This window comes from Oenanthe melanoleuca, chromosome 1 (genome assembly GCF_029582105.1).
Source record: "Oenanthe melanoleuca isolate GR-GAL-2019-014 chromosome 1, OMel1.0, whole genome shotgun sequence".
NCBI lineage: Eukaryota > Metazoa > Chordata > Aves > Passeriformes > Muscicapidae > Oenanthe > Oenanthe melanoleuca.
Window position 1 is genome coordinate 30,162,990 of NC_079333.1, and position 18,923 is coordinate 30,181,912.

At 42.2% G+C, this 18,923-nt stretch overlaps 1 protein-coding gene across 1 annotated transcript in view; it reads right to left on the reverse strand.

Annotated features, from left to right (window-relative positions):
- NARS2 (asparaginyl-tRNA synthetase 2, mitochondrial) overlaps positions 1-18,923 on the reverse strand; it is a 48,534-nt gene that overhangs the window by 21,990 nt on the left and 7,621 nt on the right. The window contains exons 5-6 of the mRNA XM_056486222.1: positions 18,664-18,744; positions 11,031-11,131 (exon numbers count right to left, since the gene is read on the reverse strand). Coding sequence (XP_056342197.1) covers positions 11,031-11,131; positions 18,664-18,744 — 182 coding nt within the window. The remainder of the gene's footprint in view (positions 1-11,030; positions 11,132-18,663; positions 18,745-18,923) is intronic.

Here is an 18,923-nt window from a genome sequence, read left to right on the forward strand (position 1 = left end):
AAGTTCAGTTCGTGACTGAGCCAGGATCAGACACAAGATAAAAATATTGTGAAAAGCTTACAATTGCTGAAGTACTCATTCAAGTCTGCTCAATCTGATTGCAGGTGTCTAATGTCTCACTGACATGAAGGCCTCAAAGTAACACTGAAAACTAAAGTGTGACACTAGCTGGCTAGCATGAGATCTTTTCCCACAGAGGAACAGCCTGGCTTCAGGGAGAGACATTTCCCAGCAGCTCTCCACACACAGGCACTGACACTTCAGTTACTGTAGGTTACTGTGGCAGGACAGTCTCCACCAATGCAGGCTATTAAGAACACTTTGAACTGCACATTTTCCAGCAACCAAGCATGATGACTAGTTACTCATCTTTCAAGGGGTCTGCTGACTGCAAAATATCTTAAAGCAATCAAAAATAAAAAAAAAACCAAACCAAAAACCCAGCCTCTTACTGCTCCAGGATGTCAGCCATGGTCAAACACTTCATAGTCAGAGATCAATTCTGTCCTGCAAGAATAAAGCCTCTCTGTGCCCAAGATAGCTTCTGGGAAAGGCAAGTGCAGAACAACTCCCACAGGAACCAATTTGTGTTTCCTCAGCTCTAGGCACTTGTACACAGAGAACTACCTATGTTTACAAAACAAACCATTAGCACTGCAACTCTATGGACTACCCCAAGGTGACGGTAAGTGTAAGGAATTTGTGATAGCCTGTAGAATCTAACATCACTGGCGTGGGGCTGAATTTCCCTTGAAAACAGGGAAAAACAACACTCACCCCCCCTAGTCCCCCTCCCCATCAAATAAACCCCCATCTGCAGGGAGGGGAGGAATCATTCATTTCTCAGGCTAAGTATAAAGGGAAAAGACAGATACAAGCAACTGTGAGAACTTCACCAGGATCCTGGGACCCTGGCAAAGGGAAACCAGCCAGATGTCACGCTGGCAAAGTGATCAAAGGAGCACAGTAAATGCAAGTCATCTGGTAGCAGCAATGTAGCACTGACCAGAGGCCTGGACATAACAGAGAAACACAACTAAAAACACAGAGTCACTGTTATCAGCTCAGTGCGTGGATAATTATTTTCTATCTAGGCATTTATATACTGTTTACTGTGCCCTGCCATTCAAAATATTAAGCAAATGCCCAGTATACAAATCAAGCCTTTATTTGTACTTCATCTGCTATAAAAAACATATCTGTGATTTGATACACTGCTATTGCACTGAGGATATACAGATATATCAAAAAAGAGGGATGGGAGTTGACTCTGCTCCAATTTCGTGGTACTGAGAGCAAACCCAGTCATTTTGTACTGTGTGCATTCAGCACCTAGCACAATGGAGCCTCAGTGCAGGGCTGTGACTCTATGATGCAAATAATCAATCATTTAACATTCCCAGACCTCTGCAAGACTTCCAGCATTTAAAAATAACTTGAAAATTCTGTCTAAGTCTCCAAAAGTGCCTAGGTCAGTTCGGGTTTGGGCACTCAAGAGTCTTTAAAAAAAAAAAAAAAAATCAGTAGTGCTAATTCCTCATCTCCAACAAAAGCATACACACAGGAGAGGAAAAAAAAGCCCACTAATCTGTTGAGCCTTTTTCCTTAGCATTACAGGCAGAGCAGTAATGTCTGTAACACTGTCCTTGTACGTGCTACCAAAGAACACAAGAGAGGCTTTGAATCGAGTCCTTTTGCAGTCAGCTTTGCCCAGATCAGAGCTCTGGACAGCAAGCCCAAGTGCATTCACGCAGCTCACAGGCACTGCCGGGGTCGACACCAGAAAAAGGCACAGAGCTGCTTAATTAATTGCTCCCTTTCTGCGACTGTATTTTGCTCTGCCCAGTTCTCTGGGAAAATTTGAGAGCTTAATGTGGAGGCCAAGAGAATACCCACAGCACTTCTTCCAACACACTGAAATGCATCAAAAGCCAGGCCTCCATCCTGCAAAACGCTGAGCTTGCTCAGCCCAGCCCAGTGAAGGGCCCAGCCACTTTCAGCTACAGGCTCCCAGGAGTCCCTTTGGACACCAAAGCAGTACCTGGAACTGCTGCTGGGGCACAGCTATCCTCTGTACGGATGGTGGTGGCTCACTATTGCACAGACCACACTTGTGTTTCCCATGCTATGAACAACCAGGAAGGGAGAAACTTCCCCCCTTTCACCTTTATTTCACACACTCCTAAAACAGTCTCCAGAAGCAGCCACCTTTGGGAGCTTTCTGCCACACAGAATGAAAGCTCATTTTGTTTGAGTTCATTGACATTTCATTACAGAGGATGTGAGAGGAACCAATAGAGAAGTAATAAGTATCCGTACCCAAAGCTGCTTCAAATCATTCTTTTAATTAAACTCATGCAATGTTTGTAGGCCTCAGCATCTCTGCCTTACTGGCAACTTTTACAGTGCAATCCAAATAGAATTAATTGTGCTGATGGTTCTCAAGCCAGGAATGGATTGTGCTCCTTTTCTGAGCCAGGACTCCACGCTGCTACCGAGGTAATAAAGACTTATTTGTGCTGTTGAACCAAGGGCATATAATTCTGAACAAGGCTATTAATCAAGAAGATGCAATCCCTGCACAGTCAGCTTACAGCCAGTGCCAAGGTCACACCACACAGTAGTGACACAGCTGGAGGCAGAAGCTGGTTCCTGTGACTCAGGGCTAAGCATTAAACCACACCAGCACACACAGGGAGCAAAGATGTTTTTCAAAACTTCATCACCCCAGAGATTTCTATTGTAAGCCATAAAAATACCAACATGGCAGAGGGGCAACAATTCATTTTCACAGTGCCCTCCCTGTCACCCCAAAATACAGCAAATGCCTATATAAACACAAATATATTGATTACTCTGGCAAGATCTGCAGGGACAAGTTAAGCTGAACAGTGACGTGTGCCAAATCTCATCTTTGGCCATGCTAAATGAACACAACATGTAACCCTTCAACACAGTGTGCTCCCCGATCCATAATCCACCAACCCCTCCCTGCCAGGCACACACTAAAATCTAGATTGCAAAAAAATCTAAAAAAAAATAACTTGTAATCCAAATACAAAACAACACATGATATCAGCAGAGGAGACAAGACCCTCAGCAAGATGACCTAAAAGCCCAGGAGTTTAGCTTTATCTACCCATTGTCCTTTCTCTTAGGAAGGGAAGAAGTTAATAAAGTGAACCATCTGATTTAATTCCACTCTGTTCTGGCATGACCATATTATTTTGAGCATGGAGGACTGCCTGCTCCACTGAAATAAGCAGGTGACTTTGCTCAGCTGCCAGGACACACCAGTCAGCTGCAGTGCTCGACCCGAACATAAATGGGATTGTTCAGGGATGCTGAAATTTGTATGTTGAAAGATGTTCTGGCCCTGTGCACAAAACCACACACACATAGACAACCATTCAAAATATCAGCCCAATGTTTCCAGGGTCTAGTTTTTGGAGAAGGTGGAAGCCCAGAGCTCCTAATGATGATAACAAGGTACAGATGCCCAGTAGTGTGGAGAAGAGGCAGAATATTTTAAATCCTTAAGCTGGGTACACCGGGTTAAAAAACACCAGCCAGAGTTGGACAGAATATCTGGGTTTTAATCTCAGTGTAAAAAAAATACTCCCATTACTATTGTCTGGTGGTTTGGATTCTGCCCAATGACAATGCACATTTCTGTTGAAAAGGCAGCAGAAGGGACCGAATTTTACCCAGAAAAATGAGTTTTGGAAGAATCCTCATAGGCCATTTCTGCTTGCCCACTGGGGACATGCAGGTGAGAAAAGCTGCACCTTGACAAGGACTTTTGCAGCTGTATGTGAGGCTCAGGCCTGGGCAGCAGAGCTGGTGTGCTGAGTGCTGAGGTTTCGGCTCATGCTGCGACGAGATGGGACTGTACTTCCTTTTGTAAGCAGCCAAAAATAAATACATAAATTAAAAAAAAAAGTTAAAAAAAAGAAAGCTGTCTAAGTTCCCAGACAGGGACTGGGAAGTGCCAACTTCCCCCTGCAGCCAGTCAGACTAAAGCAATGCAGCAGCTTCTCTTGCTGCAACCTCCAACAGGCAGGGATCCACGAAGCCCGCAAGGCCCCATCTGCACTGCACCCTCCTGCCACGCTCCAGGACCTGCTCTCCCCTTGCCACAGCCTCTGCTCCAGCTTCAGCAGCAGAAGATGGGACCGGAATCCTTCCCAGGTCATCCCCCTCTGCTTGAATATGATCCAGGCACACTTGAGTAATTGACAACAAAGTGACCCATATATCCTAATTACCTGGCAAAGCACCCAGAAATTTGTTTATTAAACCTCACAGCAGAGCTAGACACTGGATTGTTAGTCTACAGATGGCAGGAGAATAGGGGAAAACCGAGACAAAGGACGTAAGAGTTACTCAGAGCCACACAAGTTGTCTGCTCCAGACTCAAAGGCCTCATCAGCCTGGGTCCTCCACCCTTTTATGCAACAGTGTCGTACTTTATTGTCAGTGGAGTCTTGCTTTGTCCTAGTTTTGATATTATTGTTTCTAATTAAAGTCAATAAAACTACTGATTAGCAGTGAAAACTCAAGCTGGGTTGATGAAAGCCACCACAGTAGTTGAGGATTTATTCAGATTATTATTTCCCATGCTCTAGCAAAGAGAGATATTCTACAAAGGAGCAATACAAAATGTTTCAAAGATTTAAAATAGGTAGCTAACATGTTTTTCAAACTTAATCATCCCATTGACTCCTACTCTAAGGCATTAAAATACATTACCAACGCATGGGGGAGAACAACTGGGTTACATCTTTTTCCTTTCAAAGGGGAAAAACCCTATGCTCTTTAGAAACTGTATTATAACAGCCAGGAAGAGGATATTTAATTTTAATTTTTTTTCATTTTTCAAATGAACATCAGTTTTATGAACTCCGCAAGTATCAATCACAACATGAAAAAGCATCAGTGGGTGCATTACTGAACAAAGGGAGTCATGGATCAGGCCACATTCCAAAGTTTGGGTGTAACCATCTAAAACCTCCAAAGCCTCAAATTCTACAGTAACTAAACAAAGTAAGCAACTGTATCCAAGAAATTACTAAAATCCATAAAAATTGCACATGTTTCAGCTGACTACAACATGTATCTATATTTCATTCTACTATAGTACTATGACAGCAAATCAAAGAATTTCAGGGCATGTGCTAATGGAAAGCTGTGGGACCAAATAGGGATGAAGCTGCCTGACTTCACATCTCATCCTGGAGCCACTTCCTGAGGCATAGAGACTCCTTGAGAGGCAGGAGCTGCAGGCTGGACACAAGGCAGGTTCATGCTCTCACAAGACATGAAGCTTGCCACAGCGTTGTTTTGCCACTGATGGCCAGCTGAGCTGCCTGCAGGCTTCTTGCTCGCTTCAGTCACAAAGTAAAATAAGTTTGCAGAAGTCACCATGAGTGTGGCTAGTATGGCACAGGAGCATGTGGGCAAAGGGTTGTGACAGCCCTACTGCCACTCACAAAGTCACAGCTTCTTAAACCTCTGCAGCTCTCACAGTGCTGTCCAGGCACATGATGAAGGGGAGCTGCAAGGCCCTACACACACGTGGGTGCTGGATTCTCCTGACAGATCCTACAGTGCCTACCACTGACTGGAATAGGGATGATGAGGTATCCAGAGAATGAAAAGGGACTATGCACTGGATTCAAGGCAGAAACATACTGGTTCAACTTAGTTTACTTGTAAAATGAGGACCAAGAATTTCAGCTGAGAATTTCATGCTTCACCAGATGAGCATAAAACTGGCTCTTCTCTTGCTACCTGCACTTGATTTTTATAGCAAGGACATAACACAAAAAGCACACAGTCTGAGACTGCTGGGATTGCATTCAGCCCTCCATGTAAGAATCCCAGGATAATGGCTGAACTGCAGCTATCCTCAGCACATGCTCAACATGCTTGCAGGCACATTACCTGCTTACCCTCCCAAAAAGGTGGAGAGTTAAAATGACCAACAGGATATCCATGTGGACTGTAAAGCTCCAACTAGCCAAGCAACTCTAGACTCACTGTTGTACCTACAGTTCATGTATTTGGCCTCTTAGTAATACAAAGTCATTAACAATCACTGCAGCAGTCATGAACCAGACTGAAGTATGCAGTAATTGATTAAAACCAGACATGTCATGGTTGCTTTTTATAGATCCAATTAAGTGTCAGCCTAATTAATGGAAGTTAGTGCACTAATTATAAGAGTCTGCATTATGACTCAGACTCAAACAAATGTTGTGCAAGAAATGTCAGAAATTTTTTTCAGACATCCAAGATAAATAATTACACTTATTTTTGTTACTTCTTAGCAACAGGAATGTTACACAACTGGACATCATTCCTGCAGCTGCATTCAGAAGAATTTAAAATTGTACAGTGTAGAGCAAATATTTGTTTAAAGACAATGCAATCTCTTTCATCATTAGCAAGTCATTTTGGAATCAAATTTTAAGAGCGTGTGTTGCCAGACTGCTGAGAATGAAGCCTCTTTTATGGAAGGCAGCCTCAAACACATCTCTTTTGAGCTCTGCAGTGTTTTCTTGAACATGAAAATGACAGCTCTCTCTCTCATTCTCCATGCTTTGAAAAACACTGAAGTACTTTTAAAAGGTGAAATCAGTGTGATTTTAGTACCTTCTGCAAACAACAGGAAATTCACTGAGTTCACTTCTCTACAAACTCAGGCAGACACAGCCAAAATAGTCTGGATGACTGAAATGCTTTTTAGACCCTCTCTGCAACCTGCAAAACCAGTTGCAGGATTGCAGAGAATATCAGGATTAGGCAGAAGAGCAGCAGGATATATGATGGTTTAGCAATCAAGAAGATGTGCTTGAGGAGAGGGGGATTAATTATGCTGCATCTAAACCAAGTTTGATAAGTAGGTTTTAGCAGGCAAAAGTCAGAATGAAAGGCTGAGATTTAAAGTTAGCAAGAAAACACAAGTCCTGGGGATGCTGAACTGAAATTGAGCTAGAGAGATAATTCACCAAGATGGTACTGTGCCTGATATAGGTGGAGAGGACAATGAGAAAAAAGGCAAGAAAAAACTTAGAAGAAGAAAACTACTTGGACTGGAAGGGACCTCAGGAAGTCATTGGTTCAGTCTTCTGTTCAAAGCAGGGTCACCAAGAAGGGCACACCAGCTCAAGGCTCCACCTAGCTGTGTCTCTGATGAAGAGCACAGTTTCTCTCTTCAATCTTTTTCAATGCTTAACTGATTTCTGCTTATTTTCCCCTCTATGTCCACTGAAAACTTCACTTTTCTCAACTTATCCCCTTGCCTCTTGTCCTCCTGTCATTCACCACTGCAAAGAGTGGGCCTGCCTTTGGAGAACCTCCTTGTAGGTCCAAATAGGCTGCTACTGGGTTGCCCCTCAGCTTTTACCCATTTGCGGGGAATTTCAAGAGAATGTGAGATAAACAAGAGAGGAAAAACCTAGTGAAATAAGAGAGAAAAGAAACGAGGCTAAGGAAGGCAAGGAATGATAACTTATGCTGTCATTTAGGGAGGGGATAGCTCCCAGAAGTTTTAAGAAAAGCAATTTTATTTAAGCTCATGATGTAAAAGGCAAAACAGACAGTACCTGGGATGAAATGTGGCACAAGGGAAAAACACTGATGTTAAACTATTAACAAGAGGGGCTGAAAAGAGAGGAGCAGGTACAGCCTGTGGGAAAAGAGAAGGAAAAAAAAAGCAACAGCAGACAGCGAGCTGTGCTTCTTGACAACAACTGTCTGTGGCTGTCTCCAGTATGGTCTGAATCATCTTCAGCTGCTATGGACCCTCCAGCCCAGTTCAGGTCCCCAAAGGGGCCTTTGTCCTCACCAGAGGATTGGGGGGCAAGGAAATACCACATGGATTTCACAGCAAACCAATGACATTTAAAACCAGATATCAGGACACAGCCCTACACTTCTACCACACTGGTTACTGACTCATCAGAGAAAGGAGACTGAAGGGGAGAGCTGTACTACTGAATAAAGTCTTTTCTGGAGACCTTAAAAAGCCCATAGATTTACAGCAGCTGACAATGATTCAGACACACTGAGCAGACAACCTAGATGCCGTCACTGCTAAGATGAGGCACAATGCAATGAGAAGTTGTGCCAAGCAGGCCATTTGTGTTACACTGAGACAAGATGAACTCCCCTGACCTTGCCTTCAATAACAAGCATGCACAGCAGACTGTCAATAAACACAGGAACATCTCTCTTCCCACTCTTCCTCAAAGAAAAATCTCAACTATAAATGGCTCCCTATTCTCTCCTGTGATCAGGTACGGCATCACAAGCAACCCTGCCATGAAACAGAGCACTGAGCCCTAGACAACACACAAGCATGGGCATTCAGGTGACACCCTGTGGTCTGCAGATGAACTCTCTGCAAGGACACAGAAGATGTGATTCCAGAGTCATCTGGTAGGTCTTCTCCATACCTCTCTTTCCAGCCTTTTCCAACCACAGCTTGGAGGCTGCCCATGAGCTCTGTAAAGCTAAAAGCCAACCCCAAAATCACATGACTGCCTACTTGACCTTCTGATTCCCTTCTACACACACCCCATCCAAGGACAAATTCCTACCTGCCTCTCATATCTATCCTGCTCCACCTCTGCTTTCTAATGGACTTTTGCAGGATCTATCTCTCTCCTAAGTCCTACAAGTCACAAAAGAATATGGTCAAGACTGGATGGGGATCGTTCTCCTCAGCATTTCTATCTCAGTCTCCTCCCACAAATTCTCAGGAGCAAAGTGTTCTTGAAAACCTTAAGACTGCAACACTAAACATTATATTTAAGATAAAGGTAGTTTTTGAAGGCTAGATAATTTTATAGACATGAGAATTTAGTCTGGCTAAAGCAAAGGGTAAATTTCATGGAATCAAATCCAAAACAGATAAATCTTTACTGTTCTACTTGATTTATTTATTGGGAAGACCAGAATATTTCCATTTTGGAGGTGGACGGAAGACTCACTTTTTAATACTCTAAGACTGAGGGTGAAAGTATCAAGTCTGCCAAAGAGAGAGTTCTTTCATAATGGCTTTGGTCTCCATCTACACTGAATTTTCCCAATAAATTAACTAAATTAGTACATTGAGTAGCTGGCATGAAATCAGCACAACAACCCTTATTTGAAGGCACATTTTTCTGAGCAATTGCAATGTGGATTCTCCTCAGACATGCTACTTCAGCCAAATCACTGCTGGCCAGCGGGACTGCTGATAGAGCCTGTCAGAGACCAGATCTCAGGCAGGTAGTACTGCAGTTGTTTGCCACGTGTCAAGGGGGTTCATCATGAACTTATAGTGACTTTAAAAACACTTTTAAAGTGATCAGTGGAGTGGAAACCTTCTAAAAATGGAAGGGATAAAATCCTAGCTTTGGAAAATGTGAAGTTTAAAGATTGGCCTTTTCATCTGGGAGCTCTGACCTGTATTTCTAATAATATTTCCATGCCTCATATGCAACATTGAGAGTTTTTTTATGTAATCACTGTGGCACAGTTTAATTGGCTGCTGATAAATAGCTGCAGTGAAATTGTTCAAAGGGCAATTTTTGCATACAAATCAAAACATATAAATTTTTTCAAAAATCTCTTCTCTGCCTGGTTTGTTCTCTCTGACACTGTCTCTTCCCAGACCAGCTCAATGTCTGTGATATGCTGGAATACTCAAGCTAGACATTCTTGATAGACAGGATGTTTCTCAAGTGGTGCCCTGTCTGCTGCAGCCAAAGCACAGGTCACTTGGCAGCCAAAGACTGGCATCATCTCAGATATTAGCTGGGGAAAGTTAATGAGGAAGAGGTTTGTTTAACTGAAGGGGGGAGATTTTGGTTCCTGGAAGATGGGATAACATGAGTTTATATGTGTTGGACTTAATTGTCACACGTGTTGACCTTTACTGAACGACGTAATTCCACAATTCAAATAAGTCCAGAGAAAGAACATGGATTCTAATAATCAACCTGAAATACAATCTCACTCTATTACATCAGGCTATACCCCTTTAAATAGTACAGAGCCTGCTCTAAGATAGAGCAGAAAGCTAAACTTGGCAGATTACCTGTCTGGTAAATACTTTTTCCATTTATATCACTCAGATGCACCTTGCTCTCTAAGGATGGATAAATAAAAAAATCAATACCCTTCAGCATGCAGTATATTATGGCTTCATGTTCCTATTTTACAGTAGTGTGTTGTTCTTACAGGCATTTTGAATCAATCCAGGGCCATCCAAATTTAGATGTGTTTATTCATAATGGAGCATAGCTGTTCTGGGAACCTGCTTCTTTTATTTTTATTTTATTTAAGTACACTGAGTTTTTGAAGCCTGCAGCTCGAGTGGTATTGAATCTCCTCAGTCTTCAAAAATAAATGAAACTCTTCTAGATGCAAAAACACTGCATTGATACATCACACAGCTTTAACTCTAGATGTTGTGAGACTCTCCAGAGCATAGAATCATCGAACAGTTTTGGAAGTGACCCCAAAGACAATGCTGTTCTAACTCCCTGGCCATAGACAAGGACACCTTCCAGCACCCCAGGTTGCTCAGAGCCCCATCCAACCTGTCCTTGAACACATCCAGGGATGGGGCATCCAGAGCTTCTCTGGTAAACCTGTGCCAGTGCCCCACCACTCTCAAGTAAAGAATTTCTTCCTAATATCTAATTTAAACGTTTCCTCTTTCCATCTGAAGCCATCCCTTGTCCTATCACTCAATGCCCTTACCCAAAGACCCTCCTCAGCTCTCTTGTAGCCCCTTAAATACTGGAAAGGGCTCTAAGGTTTCCCTGGAGCCTCTTCTCCAGGCTGAACAACCCCAGCTCTCTCAGCCTGTGTCCATACAAGAGGTGCTCCAGCCCTCAGTTTAGGCTGGCCTCTCACTGCCCATCATCCAGCCACTGCCATTCAGTCCATTTCTGGCAGATATCTAATGAATACCAACATCAACAGTTGGGAACACCCCACAGACAAAGATGAAAACTTCTAGTTTCGCTCACCCTGCCATTACTTCCAAATGGAGCTGGCCAGAAACTGTCAGGAAGGCAGGTACATTGAAGAAATGGGTCTCTTCTGCAGAATCCTTTGCCTCTCTTGATGTCTGTAACAATCAGCAACAAGTCAGACCATTGGTGTTTAAATAAAAAGCACAGCACCCCACTTATTTTTCCTCTTTTCAAAGCATCAATTTTCACTTTCCTACCAAGATGAACAGAGAGGAGGAAGAGAAGAATCTCTACATTTATAGTTTGAAGCATCATACAGAATTGCCTTCAAAATTCAATTTCAAGCCTGATGAGAAAATGGAGTGTTTTCTGTGTCAGTCTCACTGACTCCCAGAAAAAACTTTTAAAACATGTTACGTTCTTTTCATGGAAAAATGAATTTGTTTCCACTGGAAAAAGACAAACAGTAATAAAAAAACAAGGGCAATGCAATATCCTCTTAAGATATGTTATTCAATCTTCAAAAATATCACAATTGAAATAATATTAATTTGGAGAAATCACAGCTTACATATTATATAGGCAGTGAAAAACAAACTATGTTTCATTTCAGTTTTTCCATTCTTTTTCAGGTCATCAGATATTTTAAGCATAAAAACCTACAAATAATAGAAAATTTAACAAGTTCAGTGTTCCATTATGACAATCCTCAAAAAAAAAAAAAAAAAAGCCCCAAGAGACAATAGGCACAGATTTTACAAAAGACACAAAAATTCATCTGAAAACAAGTATAACCTTTAATATTTACTGTGGGTGTCAAGCACTAGAACAGGTTGTCCAGAGAGGCTGTAATGTCTCCATCTGGGGAGATATAAAAAACTCAGTTGCAGAGCACTGGGCAACTTGCTCCAGCTGACCCTGTTTGAGCACAGTGAGATGGATTAGATGATCTCTAGAGGTCACAACTCAGTGACTTCTAAAGACACATGAAGATAAATGACACTGTGTTTCAACATCTTGCATATTTCAACGTCATCCCTAAACTTTGGAGGAGCCAAGATTTCAGGAGAAAAACAGAACTTCAAAGCTAATCTGAGGTCTGTCTGATCTACATTCACTTCCAAATGAAGATTTTTTTTTCTGAAATAAGTTTGAAATATCCATTTTTCAAGGTGTAGCTCCTAGGAGTCAAGCTAAGTGCTGCTAGTTCAGCTAAGTATGCCACTGCCTCCAACCACTCCACTCCCCAGCTTGCCCTGCCACAGGGAGCCTTGCTTGACAGCCTTTGATAGTCTGCAACCTGCCATTTTTTTCAATGGGCTTGAAGGTGTTGCTTTTGTTCTCAAAAAGCTCTGCTGCTCATCACAAAGATAAAACAGTGACTTCCAAAAACCTCAGATCACAAGGCAGTTTTATCTCTTCACAGCATCACCCTGAAGAAGAAAGCAAGCTTGCCTTGTTCCACAGAGATCAATGAAAATATGACAATTTGTGGCAGTAACCCCAGGACTGCTTCCTTTGTTTCAGAGGTTATGAAGTTCTAAAAAAACCAAACACCAAACTCCAAGGATGCAGAAGCAGGCCCCTACTGTTTTAATCAAATAAACCCAGAGCATTTGCTCAAAAACAATAAGGATATTAATAAACATCAAACATTCACATACTGCAGCCCCACAACCATAACCAGAACACTTACAGAGAAGAGTCACAGTTTCTGGTTTCTCTTTCCCTGCAAGCTTAATGCAGACATGCCTTATTTCACCAGTGAAAAATCCCACCTAATCCTGTAGGATGCAACTTCTAAACAATGAGAAAGACACTAACTGGAAGCAAGAAAAGAACAAGAAATCAGCCACAAAGTCTCAATGCTTCCCCCAAATCCACAAACAGGATACAGCTGTCTCCATGAGCTGGGGCCTGGTTTATTTATAATGACTTTGTGTCATTTTTCATTCACAAATCAGATGTGATCTCAGAGAGACATAAAGAAAATAAAAACACAGTAAATGACTGGAGAAAGTGAGACAATCTACAACTCAACTGGGCTTCTGAAAACCTGCAGCCTGTTTGAGAGGTCACTGAGAGATCACATGATTTATATGTGCATCATAAGCAGCACCTGAATGGCTTCTGACAGAAGGTGAAGAGTAAACATAGCAATATTTAAATACAATTTTACTGCCCCATCACAATCTCATCACCTCCCCTCTCCACAGCTGCCCACTTACTCTCCCTCATCCTTAGGTGCAATACTTGATACAATGGGTGTTGTGAGCTGCAACATAGCTCAGCAGAAAAGCTTCTCAATGCAGGAAAAACTGAATGCCTTCCTTTTTGTTCAGAAGGGACACCTTCAGCAAGGGGACATTCCATAATTAGCAGCTGCACATTTCAGAGGTACAAGTATCAGCTAATCCACTGGAGGCGATTCCTCCACTTCACACATTCGAGCACAGGCCAACATTCCCAAGTCCCTGTGCCCTAGATTCATGCTCAGCCTTTTAGATCAAGATGGCTCCTTTATTATATGAAACCACAGCCACTGGTACAAGACAAATAAATTGTAGGGGACACTATCCCTTCACTGCTGACACTGGGTGAGACTGGTTTTCATGGCCATGACTAGCAAAATGAAGTAACAAAACTGTGGTGCTTGTACTTCAATTAGATTGACACTTCTCCCAATTCCCAGCCCCAAAACACAGACTTGATAAAAGACTAGGAAGGGAATTATGGGTTTCCCTTCAAGCTCTCTCCATCCCAGAGTAAAAAACTACCGAAATTACAATGGGGGGAAAAGGAAGAGAATCTGTACGAAGCATCTTGGATATGAGACATCTTGGTGTCTCAGAGTAAGGCGTGTTATAAACACACTAGTATTTGACGTCAACTTCAAAGGCTTTTTATTCTCGTTCTAAATACAAGAACAACTGGATTTAGTACCTGTTTTGTTCTCCATCTCCTCAAATGTCTAATGATTTAATTTAAAATTATTCCCTTTGATGTCAGTCTTGTATTAACTTCTCCTTGAGGCAATTAGCTTCAGGAGAGTACAAACTGTTTGATTCTGTCTTACACTCCATGCAAGCTAAAAGCATGAAGGGATCAGAGAAGACTTGAAAAGCTCATAGAAATCACTGGTGTAGCTCTAAGCCCAGGCCCACACCACCATTCTGCTGCAGCTTCCCAGAAACACTGGGATCTTTAATCCAGATTTGCCCTTTCTGAAAACCCATTATAAACGTGATTGGATTTTCCTTTTTAGACAACCCCTGCAAAATTCCTAACTTCCAAGAAATCATCCTTACAACTCCAGTCCTAATTCTGATCAGCTGGACTTGCACTGAACAATAGCCGCTGGTTCTGCTGAGACATACATAAATATGTACTGGAATGCATAACATCTCATGAATACAGACTGGACAGGCGGATATGAATCAGGTAGAAATGAGCAGAAACTAGGAGAGATAGAACATGAAAAAGCAAGCTGTCCCTCAGCTCAGGTACAGCCTACCCTGATCCTGGCCAAGCACATCTCTGAAGTGCCAGTCTCCCAGGAACTGGCTGCCTCCCAGACTGTCACATCTCTAAAAGAGAAAACACCTCACAGACACTAATACTGTTGTGTTTAACTGTGATTTTCCCCAGCGGATCCCAGCTTTCTTCGGTGCTGACAAGGATATTTTTAAGCGGTACCAAAGGATGGCAGGAGTAAGTTTCTGCATCTTTAGCAGCAGGTACATATTGACGGTGCCACAGCCATCAACTTGCACCTTCAGGAACCTAAAAGGAGTGACACCCACTCCTGTAAGCGAGGGGCAAAAAACCACTGAAAGCCCAACACGTACAATCTCCAGATGCATTTTAGAGAAGAACTATACCTGGATGGCTCTTCAGGTTTATAGTTAAATATCCTTTCAAGTAATGAAATAACCTGATCCAAACCCTGGGCTCAGCCAAACACCATCCAGGTGCTATGAGATGTGTGTGTGGGAAGAGACAAGCCTCACACAGAGCACATTTTACCTCCACTGGAGCCAACAGGTAGAGTGCAGCACTCCTTACACGCAGAGAGTGGTCCCAGGAAGGAATATGCCCACAGGCCATAAAAACTGCATGTGAGATCTATGTTAAGGAGCTGTGAATGAATAATACAGCTGTTATGCTTTGGAACTCGCTGCATGCTGAGCTCTCTTAAGAGGCTGAAGCTGGGCAACAGGGAAAGTGGCTGTGGAGACCCACACTGAAGCAGCTGGAGTATCCTGGGCCAGACAGGCTCTTACAGAGCACAGAGAAGCTTCCACCTTCACAGCAGCTGAGAGCATCCACACAAAGAAAATTTTCCAGGGAGCAAAGCGGAAAAGAAAGCAAGAGACTCTGAAAGCAGGGAGTTTTCAACACTGCAGACAGAGTGGGAGGCTACTGAAAATAGCAGGGAACAGACATGCAGCTAAGATGCAGCCACAGAAGGGGACTGGGTAAAGTTTCTTGCAACATACAGAGCTGCTAAGAATTTTAGACTTCAGAAGAAATAAAAGAAAAATAAGGAAAAAAAAAGGAAAGAATGTGTGCTGAAGTAGAGGTGCTAAAACTGCTCATATGGGGGATTTATTTTCAGATCAAAATAGAATAAGGGCTATATGCCTGCCTCTGCTGATCTGCATTCTCCCTATTTCAAGAATTACCTCATCCTGTTTGGATGATACTAAAACACTGCTTTCAACAGTCAAAGCTGTTCTAACATTTTCAATACATTTACTTTAAAGAAAGAAACACAAAGAAGATGCTTTCTCCCCTACATGCTCCCACCACAGGAAGACATTGTCAACGTGCAGAAAGCCACAAGTTGGTGTTGCTGATGTTCTCCATGTGGGTTAGGGTCTGCCTAGTCATCTTCACAATTCATGTAGTTTCTCCTCAAACCTACACTTTTCAGGTGGAAAAGTTTCCTCTGAAGCTGTTACCCTCTTGTGACTTAGTTATTCTTTAAAATGTCCTCCGCTTACTGCATTGTTTTAGCCATTACAGTACTTCACTTTAAAAACATTTACTTGTTTTGCCCAGCAGAGAGAGAATATGGATTCTCTCCCATCCCAAGTCCTAATGTGAGAGCATCCCAACCAGAGCTATGTACAGACTAATCAGTACATCCAAAACCAAACAAAGATAATGAGGAAGCTGAACATATAAACAAACACAAATCTTACAGGATTAAGAGTTTTAGGAATCAAAGATCATATTTCAAGAAGCCTTTTCATTCTAACTTCAGATACATTTTCCCCCATCTCTTCAATTCACATGTAAAAACATATTCCTACTTTCTTCACTTTCCATCACTTAAAAAGAATGCACAGGCCTGAGCAGCAATCAGACACTAGTCAGAGGATTAAAACTGTGCCAGTAAGAGGAAACAGCAAGGCAATAGTTCACAGTGGGTGCAAAAGCAGCTTCCACTTGGGTCCTAATGGCTGAAAACTGAAGTTTTCAACTTACTCCACTTGCAGCAGGTCAGCTAAACTGGTGAGACTATTAGTTCTACATAGGGCCCAAGGGAGCTACAATCCAAAAGACAGAAAAAATGCAACCTGTTAACAGTAATTGTATTGCAACAATTTCAGGAGTAATAGGACACCAATTCTGGTTGGAGCTAGAAGATAGGTCTTAAAACTTAAGGGACAGGATTTAAATATTTTTTGAAACTGAAGAATCTAATTTGAAGATTACTTCCATCAATTCCCATCTCCAGAAATCTTAGCTCCTCCTCAAATATAAGAGGAACATGAATTTATATTCTCCCTTGTCCTGTTCAAACAGTGAATTACAAGCTAGTTTAAAAAGTGACTGAATACAGCAGACAAGAATGTCTTGATAGTTGGTTTGGTTAAAGCACATGAAGATTCTGGGCTTTTCTGCAAACACCACACTCTTATTATTATGTCTGACACCCTTCTGCCACTCTTATTTTGTGTCTGACAGCATCACATGCATAGCCCAAGGCATGCTTAATCTTCCCCATGTTTTCACTGTGACAAAACAGTATCACTGCTCCAGGGGAATGAAGTGATGCCAGCAGGACAGCAGGCAGATCTCTGCTAGCCAGGACCAATTGTGAACAGGGCTTTGCTGAAACAAAACTAAGTCCTAAATGAGGCCAGACAACGAAGCCTTACTCAAAGCAGAATGAGGAAGTCAGAGAGAACTTCCCTCCTCCCAGCAGCAAGTGGGTTTGTGAAGCCCTCTTTATGGCACAGGCCATCTAAAGGGGTCTGACTTGGCACTTATAGCACACCCTTCAGGCACAGCTGTAGTTGCATTTCTCCAGACAGTTATTATTCGCACCTCAGCAATCCCAGTGGAAAGGAGTATATCTGCCTTGAACCATTTGAACCACTTAGATGAGATCCAGTTGATGCAAGTTTCAGGCTCACAATTTAGCACCTCACTCAACATTTGCATCAGGGCTTCTGTCACTACCAGCCACCTACGCTGTAGTCCTGCATCCTCTACAGCTTTCAAGTGGATACAATTTGTACCAAAGACGCAATACACTGTACAGCTGCAAACTGCATAATGTTTCCATCATTAAGTGTTACTTGTTTTCACGTCTTAATTTGCATGCAACAGCCTGGAGTGAACCTTGGGTAGCATTAAGGCGTCTCAATTAAACAGGAACAATTTAGTTTAGCTAATCAGCTCTATTGTCCCAGCAAGCGAAATGCTCAGCCATATGTACTGGTCTGGAAGGGAATCGCTGGTAGCACAGGTTAGACCTTGAGATCCTGGAGAACAAGTAGACAGAAGCTTTTTTTGTCACACGGCTGTGCAGAGTGGAAGACACGATCCCACAGCAAGTAACTGCTACCTCAACAGTTTTTCTTTTGCTTACAGATGAATCACCAGCAAAGCTGGAGCCAACATGCATAAAGGCAATGGATGCCATTGTTTGAGGCAGAAAAGTGAATTTCAGACACAGAAGTATAAAATGCAGATGGAATTCCGTATGATCAATGACTGTGGTACCAGGAATCATGAGAAATCTGTGGGGGAGATCTTAGTGGTTATGGCTGTTTCAGTTTCACAGGAGGTTCTGACCCATGATGGGAAGTACTCTAAAAATGATAGATTGTGGCAGCAATTTGGTTATGGGGAGGTTTGACAATATTGGGGGAGAATTCCGACATACAACACAAGTAGATTGTAGGGAAGAACCTGTATGTACACACTGGTGAAAAGGAGTTTCAGGTATTGCTGACCTTTTTTTAAGGATTATCTCATGATTAATTACATTCTTTGTCTGAAAGCTAAGAAATATTTAGTAGTCTGTCCTGAATGACCCATTCCATCTCTCGGGCCCTTATGATCACATGATTCTGTTCACTAAGGTGTTCCAGTTCCCTCCGTTATTCTTTGTAAATTTTTCCACAGTACCAGTGATAGAACAACCTCATCAGTTCAAAAGGTGCTGATTAATGCACAAAATAACAATAAAATACAAGATAATGTCTCTGTTTAACTGTCTAAATTATTAGTTGAAGCAAAGGATCTATATTTAAAAAAATCACAGAAGTACATAAAAGGTTTATAAAGACAAATATTTATAACCTTTTATAACCTTTAATAAATCAGGAATTGCTTTGCAAAACAAACAAACAAAAAAAAGAAACAGACTTTATGCAACCCAACTTACCTCAATTTGAAAGAGGTCCCCAGCACCTTCACAGTCATTGGATGTAATTATGGGGGTATGAATATGTACATATCCATTATCCTGGAACAGACAGAACAGCAAAGATGAGGAGCTAAAGACACCAAACTGTCACTCTGAAGGATGACATCAACCAGCACACATAACTAGGCCATTAACCCCCAGCCAGGACAGCACATGTAGTCTTCTGGGCAGCTGCTGCCTTACAGGGACAGATGACAAACTAAATGCTGGCATGATTT